The sequence below is a fragment of the Dipodomys merriami genome, unplaced genomic scaffold (genome assembly GCF_024711535.1).
Source record: "Dipodomys merriami isolate MVZ:Mamm:240054 unplaced genomic scaffold, mDipMer1.0.p SCAF_30, whole genome shotgun sequence".
In the NCBI taxonomy this organism is placed as follows: Eukaryota; Metazoa; Chordata; class Mammalia; order Rodentia; family Heteromyidae; genus Dipodomys; species Dipodomys merriami.
In genome coordinates this window covers 13829887-13838790 of record NW_027204493.1, presented here as the reverse complement: position 1 = coordinate 13838790, position 8904 = coordinate 13829887, and the positions used below count along the sequence as shown (strand labels likewise).

At 40.6% G+C, this 8904-nt stretch overlaps 1 protein-coding gene across 1 annotated transcript; it reads right to left on the bottom strand.

Annotated features, from left to right (window-relative positions):
- Positions 1–2872: 2872 nt before the first annotated feature.
- On the bottom strand, positions 2873–3597 carry Hspb3 (heat shock protein family B (small) member 3). Its single transcript, XM_070040935.1, has one exon. The coding sequence runs from the start codon at positions 3489–3491 to the stop codon at positions 3033–3035; it is 459 nt and encodes a 152-aa protein (XP_069897036.1). The 5' UTR covers positions 3492–3597; the 3' UTR covers positions 2873–3032.
- Between the last annotated feature and the right edge of the window lie 5307 nt (positions 3598–8904).

The following is an 8904-nucleotide window of genomic DNA, read 5'->3' as shown; positions in this document are numbered from 1 at the left end:
ACCTCTTCCTCTCCTCCTCTTCTTTCTTGACAGTACTGAGGTTTGTGCCTTCAGCCATGCCTCCACTGAGCTCCACTTCCTCCTCCATTTTCTTTCTTTTTTATTGTTGTTTGGTGCCATTCCTGGGACTTGACCTCAGGGCCTGGGTCATGTCCCTGAACTTTTTTCCTCAAGGATAACATTGTACTACTTGACTCGCAGCTCCACTTCCAGCTGTTTTTGATGTTTAGTGGAGATAAGAGTTTCACAGACTTTCCTGCCTGGGCTGGCTTTGAACCATCATCCTCAGATCTCAGCCTTCTGTGTAGCTACAATTACAGTCTTGATAATGACGGCACACTGCCACCTTCTGCTCAATAACATTTTCTTTGTAGCCCCTCTATACTCTGCCTGGCCCTTTGTGATTAGTTTCCTTATAAATAAACTCTGTTCAATTAATCCAGTTTGAGAGTGCCATCTGTTTCCTGTTGGGGCAAGAATGGAAAACAGTGGAAAAACGGCAATGCAGTTTATCTGTGTGGAAATAGTGAATAGCCATTATGAATTAGTGTTTGGTAATAAAAGAAAGTGATAAGCTAGGTTTTAAAAATTCCTTTCATCACTTAAAATGTCAAGAAATCAGAGTTCTGGAAGGAAACAGAATTCTATTCCTGAAGAGGCTTTAATAAGGCACCATTTGTGAGAGTGGACAGAGGGAAAGGACAAAAGACAGAGAAACATCAGGACAAGAAAGAGCAGGAAGCCATTCCTACTAATGGAGAGCTCAAAGAAAGAAACAGTATTCCAGTGTCAGAGTCCAGTAACTACTGCAGCCTCTCCACAGGGGGAGAGAAGTCCATTACCTGCCAGAGCACTAACCTGTAGTGGGCTGGGATAGGAGAAGAAATGCCCTGACCTTTCTCCCCTCCTGCCTCCTAGTCTTCTCTTTCTACCAGCTCATCTCCAGTAAGTGCCTCTCATTGGCTGAACCCAGTTGGAAATTAGTATGATCAGCCTGCTCTGACTCAGAGTGAAACTGGGAAGGGTAGAGAATGGTCTTGGTAGGTAGAAGGAATCAATATGACAAGCATAGCAGACTTCATGTCGATATAACCTTAATTATGCAAGAAGTGGTAAGAGAGGATGCATTAGATATTTAAGGTAGACATTTCATAGTAGTACAGAAGAGATTTTTTATTTTTATACTTTTTGATGCACCCAAGTAAAACATGACTAGACATGCCCTTAAGGTTATCTTAGAAAAATATCCCAGTTGCAGATCTGTTTGATTTTCATTTTTTAAAGGAAATATTTTCTACTAGTGACTCATCTGAATAGAAATTTCATTTCCTGAACTTTCTCAGAGCAGGATCTCATCCTAAAGAAGGTCAGGCCAAATGAGAGCATGTTTTTTTTGGGGGGGGGTTGTTTGTTTCTTTGCTTGTTTCTCAAAGTACTAGTTTGTCTCACATTATTCTGATAGGAAATAATATTGGTTGTGGGTCAAATAGTGCATGTGGGTCAAACAGTATCCCAGTTCTAGTCAGCTTGGAAGATCTGAATCCCACTGGTCACCATTAACTTTGTTGTGTAATAAACAAAGGTTATTGTCACTATCCTGTGATAGTTACTTTGTCAAATACAATTTCTGATCCTGGACCTGATACATCTAACAGCCTTAACTTTGTATAAACATAACTTCAAAAATCCTTTCAACTTAGCCCACAAACATCCCTCTTAGATCATATTTGTTTTCAAAATTACTTTTGTTTTTCGGTTGTTTAAGTCTTTCTTTCCTGTTTTAACGTAAATTAAGGGAAATATCAGGAAAGACCCCAGGCTGCTGTGGGCCATCTGCTTTGACCCTCATGTCTTCTATCTCCGCCTTCCTCTTCTATTCTTAGGACTTGTCCTCAGGCTCATTGTCAGCTCCCATCAGTGCCAAGCAGAAGGAAAGCAACTACTTCCTCTGAAGAAATATTTAGCATGTACAGAATGAGATAGCAAACGGCTGGAATGTCACGGGACAGCTGTTGCAGGCAACATTCCTAAATGCAAATTCTTAGCTTCTACCAATGTCTCAAGTTGTTGGGAAAAAATATAAGCACCAGTCTACAGATAGCTGTGCAAAGTCAGAGCCACTGCGCAGGCTCAGGTGTCCCGGCTTTCACTGGCTGCCAGGCTATTTAAAGCTAAGGATTAGGCAGAGAAAACAGTTGCATTGCATTTTACCTTCTCATGAAATCTAAAAATCTATCTTGCTTCTGAATAGCAAGAATCCACACTTACTGAATCCAGTAACTGAACTTTTTAGTATCTAAAGTTATGTATATATATGAATATAATATAGGTTAGTTTATTAATACTTTACAAGAATTCCCTACTAAAAAATAAAACTCCAGATAGGATTTTGTTTAGCTTAGGAAAAAAAGTGAGGTGCATAATTGAAAAAATAAGATTGGTATCTCAAATTTGCAACTGAAGTTTAAGACAGTGGCAACTGGAGAAAATCAGAAATTTATCCCAGACCATTCCCAAGTCTTACATTTTAACATCCAGACTCTATTCTGCTCCACTTTAGTTAAAATACACATTAAAGAACAACTTATCAAGGGAAGGGAATCACTGTTCTTTTGAGCAGACTGAAAGATTTTTGTAACACAAATAAGGAGCTCTGGAGTTTTATCGTAGATGATACAGTCAGAGCCTCAGACAGCTCAGAATCACAGAGAAACAGCTCCGAGGCTTTCTGTACAGTAGTCTCTAAACGACAGTCTCCTGAAACTCCAGTGCTTCCATTTAGAAAAAACATCTGTACAAACCACGCAAACATAGTTCACAAGTTCCCCCTTTCCCATAAGAATAATAAAGACAACCTTCACATACCAGAAACTGTGTGTATATATATAGGTGTATATATTTTAATCTTCATAAAAGTCACAGCAAATCGTTTCAAACATGGGAGAGATGCAACAACATCCCGGTGATAACCATTAGCTGGACTGTGGCCTGCGATCTTCATCTTGTCCCATACACGGGAAGCAATAAAGGTGTCACTTAGTCCCAAACGAATCCTTTACTTCCACCACCAAAATTCCATCATGGCAGAGGACGGCGGATAAATCTTTAGTTTCGACGCCGTCGGGCAGTTTGTACTGTCGGGTGAAGGTGCGTGAGATGAAGCCATGCTCGTCCATTCTGGTTCCATGCTGTGCTTTGATCAGCAGCCAGCCCTCAAAGGTCTGGATGATGATATCTTCGGGCAGGAACTGGACCACGTCCACCAGGATCTGGAATCGGGCTTTGCCTTCCTGGGATGGCATCTCCTGGGTGGCTGAGTCAAGGAGAAGAGCCTGCGGAGCGGCTCTGGTTTTGCTCAGGTCCACGACAGTTGGACCTGGCAGTGCATATAAAGCATGATCCAGTCTGCAGTCTTCTAAACCTCGGGCTTCAAACTCCTCCTGGTACCTCACCGGAGTCTCTATCAGGTGCCTCAAAATGATTTTTGCCATGGTCAAGGCAAAATACTAGCCAACAGCTTCTCCACAGTCAGTGGCCCAGCTCTTGCCTTTGCCTACTAACTAGCTTTCCAATCTGAGCAGCTATTTTTTTTTATAGCCCTGCCCAGAGTAGCCACTTAACCAGGCCCGAATCTGACCACACACACTTGTCTTTTCCCACACACTGACAATGAATGGCTATTTATAGAGCATGGTTTGCAGTTGCGTTTAGATTCCAGCCTGTACAAGCTGCCCAGGCAAAGACTGTGCTCACATGCTGTTATTCTAGAAGTGTGTCTGTCTTGCTTACCCCTAAGAGAAAGGGAAATCTGAAACAGCATTTGAAAGTGATCTTGGTGAGTGAGTGCTTTCCTCCTGTGAACTATCATGCTCAGAATACACAGGACAGTCCAAAGATGGGAGCTCATAATATGACCAAATACTGCATCTTCCCTAGCCTCTGAGTTCAAATCTGGGGAGAAAAGACTCTAGTGTAATTGATGAAATACATACACACACATTTTAAACAAACTTTCAAAACTCAATACTCTCAGTCCCCATCCTGTACATTTCCTTTTATTGCATCTTACCATAAAGGACATCTGACCTCCATCATCTGAGTTATTTTTTCACATTTGACTCACCAAAACTAAGACCCAGTGACCAAGCTAGATACTGGCTACACTTCAGTGTGGGAGAGGGAGGGCTATGGAATGGGAGGTTTCAGCCAAAGAGGAGAGAAAAATGATAACACTTTGAACTATTTCATACTAAAACAATAAAACTAAGGATTAATCTACTTGCAGTTGTGCTGTTGAGTAGGCAAAAATAAATTGTACATCATTTCTTAACTATAACCCTCTTCATATTAAACTTCCTTGGTAAAAGGATTTCATGGCTCTGTATCTATTTCTATAGAAGGATGTTCATGAATGTTAAGTTAAAAATAAAGTATGGGGCTGGGAAGGTGGCTCAGTGGTAGAGTGCTTGCCTTGCATGCATGAGGCCCTGGGTTTGATTCCTCAGCACCACATAATCAGAAAAAGCCAGAAGTGGCGCTATGGCTCCAGCGGTAGAGCACTAACCTTGAGCTGAAGAGCTGAGGGACAGTGCCAAGGCCCAGAGTTCAGGCTCCACAACTGACACAATAAATAAAATAAAATAAAATAAAGCAGGGAAAAACAGGGGAGGGGTAACAATGCTCGATAGGAAATGGACTCATTACCGTGCTCATGTAACTGTAACCCCTCTGTACAGTATTTTTACAATAAAAATATATAAAAAGTAAAGTTGGACACTGTTGGTTTATGTTTATCAAGGGCTCTACTTTGGCTCACTCTGGGAATTCCAAGAACAACTAGATTTTGAGTCTGAGGTTTTCTAAAAAGAGCAATGTCCCTGCTGATACAGCAGAGTCACAAATTCAAGGGCAGGCTTGACTATACAAACAGACTCTGTCTGAGATAAGAAGAGTAATGGAGGTTGGAGCATGGCTCAAGCAGTAAAACACCTTCCTAGCAAGCATGAGTCCCAGAGTTAAAACCTCAGTACTACCTACCTACCTAAATAAATATGGATACTGGAATGGACCAAATGAAGCTTTGGGCAATCATAAGACAGAGGACATTTGAGTTTTCAGATAAGAGAAGGTATCTGAAAGGTCATAGAGCCAAAGAGGAGCATTATGTTTAGAGAAGACAGAAGGATCTGTAAGAATCAAATAATGTACAAGAGATATGTGAATGCATACTGCAGAATAGGAAGGGGGAGGAAGCTGAGGGGTAAGCAAGAAACTAGATTGTAAAAGACTGTTGTCTTTTGTTGTTGGAACTATTTTACTTTTTTTTGCCAGTCCTGGGGTTGAAACTCATAACCTGGGCAATTTTGCCCAAGGCTAGCACTCTACCACTTGAGCCACAGTGCCACTTCCAACTTTTTCTATTTATATGGTACTGAGGAATTGAACCCAGGGCTTCATGCATGCTAGGCAAGTACTCTACCACTAAGCCACGTTCCCAGCCTGGAACTAATTAACTTTTTAAGTCACCTTGTTTGGCATCAGTTGCTTAGGGAATTATAGTAGAATCCTTGTTTATTTCTTCATAATCAAATAGTTCACTAAAGTATTTTTTTCAAATTAAAATTTAGATTCTGTTCTAGAATTAAGAAATTCGTTATCTGCCACTTTTATTTTTCTGACTACACCAACAATAACAATAACAGCTACACCAACTACACCAACAATAACAGCATAACTCACACCTGTAATCCCAGCTACTCAGGAAGTAGAAATTAGGAAGGTTGTGGTTTGAAACCAGCCTGGGCATCTGAACAAATATGCCCAAAGTGGTGACAAGCACCTGTGGTCTCAGCAAAGGAGGATCATGGTTCAGGCAGATGATAGGCAAAACACCAGACCAATCTAAAAAGAAACTAAAGCAGGAAGGGCTAGAGGTGCGGGTCAAGTGGCAGAGTGCTTGCCTAGCACAACTCCTCCACCTCTCCTTCCCCTCCAAAAGATCAGGCCCAATATAAGCATCTGACTCTGGTCCGTTTTAACATCTCAATATTAAGAAATGGTTTCTAAGATATCACAAGTTCATTTAAGTTGCTAAAGAGAGGAAGGAAGGAAGGAAGGAAGGAAGGAAGGAAGGAAGGAAGGAAGGAAGGAAGGAAGGGAGGGAGGGAGGGAGGAAGGGAGGAAGGGAGGAAGGGAGGGAGGGAGGAAGGAAGGAAGGAAGCAAGGAAGGAAGGGAAGGGAAGGAGAGAAGGAAGGAAAGGAAGGAGGGAAGGACGGAGGGAGGAAGGGAAGGAAGGAGGGAGGGAGGGAGGAAGGAAGGAAGAAAGAAAGAAAGAAAAGCATAATGATTTGTTTTCTACTTGAAAGAAGCAGATATCATCTCAGAGTTGGTTATTGGATCCTAAAACAAAATCCAGATGTTGTATGACATGCTGGTCTGACCTTGAGGCCAGTAAGGTTTTCCCCTGTTATAACTTCCCTCTGGTGGACAAACTGGAATATCATGAACAAAAGGCTGAGTCTTTAGAAATAACTGGAATTTTAAACAAGCAATTCTTAATTCTCTTGCCCATTGAGTTCATTTTCTGAATAGATATCCTTGTACAAAGAGAACATTTCATTAATTGGCTCCATCTTTGCAGCTTTTATTACTTGCATTGTGCAGGGTGGGAAGGAAACAAGAAGGGGAAGGATTGGAAAATATTTAAAAAGAACAATTTGAACTCTTGATTTCTGTTGAAAACTACCAAGTATAGAGCATGCTGGTTTGACACGATATACCCAGCGGCATCAGAGCAGTGTGATTAAAAACATTTTATGGACATAAAGACTTAAAATAGAGTCCCTTTTTGCCCTTTACAATCTACTTAATCCAGGGCAAGTCAATGGGAAAATATGCCTTTGAGAATTAGAAAGGAGAAATAATGCACTTAGAATTGAACCTTACACATAGTAAGTATTCGATATGCATTATTGGTACTAAAATATTGTAACAGGATTAAGGTTCTCTGAAGAAAAACCTTCAGGGAGGAAAAGGTGATCTATTGAAAGTTAGTCAGGACTATTTTTAATGGAAAAACATTGCCCATATTTCTTTAAACATTAATCAAGGACTTGGTAAATATTAGATGTTACTGGATAGCTATACAAAAGCCATGAGTTCTACAGATAAGGGTCAAACCAAACTAGATTGTAGCGAAGAATGTACTAGAAGAATGTACTAACGCTTCCCAGCACAGGGGCAATGTCTTTATCAGCTGAGATCAAATGACCTTTCATTCTTTTTCCACAATCTCCTTTTCAGCGCTCTAGTGCTATTAACTTGACCTGACCATTAGTAGCTCTTGTTAAAGTACCAGTCTTGGGAAACTCAAGTATGCTTTTTAACCTCCAGGGAAATTCCAAAGAACTACTTATCACAGCTTGCTCACAAATGGTTCTGGAGAGTTGATGAGTTTTTTTTTCTTCTTCTACAACAGTTTAACTGAGAGGTCTGATAAAGATGTCAGGTTACAGAAAATGTGGAATTGGAGACTATGGGAGAGAGGGGAGAGAGAGGGACAAAATAGCCATTGGGTAGAAACAGAAGTCAGGAGTTCTAATGAACTGGATAACCTTAGTTCTCAGCTGAAAAATAGATGAGCTAAATTGACAAGACCCCCTTAAGTTTGTTTTCTTTTGAGAAGCAAGGTTATTCTGGTTATTCTGTTGCCCACATACAGGCTGCAGAGCATTCACTGAACATTGTCAGTTTCTTCTTTCTTCTCTATACACCCCTCCCAGGTACCAGCCAAGTCCTGCTTGTCATTTCACAGTCCCATCCAAGATGACCTTACCTCCAGCATTGAAGGCTGGCAAAGCGTTGCCTCGAAAGCATGTTTTAATTTAATTGTATTTTTGATTTTAATTTTATCGTCAACGTGATGTACAGAGGGGTTATAGTTATATAAGTAAGGTAGTGAGTACATTTCTTGTCTAACTTGTTACCCCTCCCTCATTTTTCTTCCTCTTTCCCTCCCCCACCCCCTCAAGTTGTACAGATCATTACCAACATACTGTCCCGTGAGTAGCGCTGTTGCATAGGTTCCCCCTTTGTTCTGTGTCTCACTGTTTTACTGTTCCCTTTTCTTTACCTTTTCTTTTTGTTGTTGTTCTTAATGTACTACATGGTTTCTTTTTTCTTTTGTGTTTTTCCCCCTATGGTTTTATCCCCTGTTGTGACTCTATTTGATTTTGGTACCCTAGGTATATGTTTAAAGACATGTTTTTAATCTGAGAATCTCCCAAATAGATATGAAGTCTATTAACAGAAGGGATGGGGTTTATTCTCAGGATGTTCTGGGGGAGGTCCTACTATTTCTACTTCTTCATACTATTTGGAGTCTGGACTTGTTCCTTGTTGTAGTTTCCATGAAGAACCCCTGCTCTCCAAAGGCTCATATGTTGAGGACTTGGTGTCCAGCTGGTAGAACATTTTGGGAGACTTTGGAAACCTTAGGGGATAGAACTAAGGTGGAAGAAGTAGGTCACTATAGTCAGGTCTTTGAGCAACTAACATAAATGAAAATAAATGAATGACAGGAAGGTAAATTAAATCTGAAATATGGGTACTAGTTGGGAAGTAAACAAAGAAGGTGATGGAAGATGAATATTGGCAAAAATAATTTATGAATTTATGTTCAAGTTATGAAAATTGAACACTGATGCTTGATAAGATTGGTTTGGCCACTTTGGAAAGTAGTATGGAGGTTCCTCAAAAGATTCCACATAGAGCTCCCCTACGACCCAGCAATCCCACTTTGAGGCATTTACACAAATGATCAAAAACAAGACCATACTAAAGCTACCAGCACGACTAGGTTTATTACAGCATTATTTACCATAGCTAAGATGTATGGAACCAAC

Coding starts and splice junctions, on each gene's coding strand:
- Hspb3 (XM_070040935.1), bottom strand. CDS start 3,491: ATGGCAAAAATCATTTTGAGGCACCTGATAGAGACTCCGGTGAGGTAC.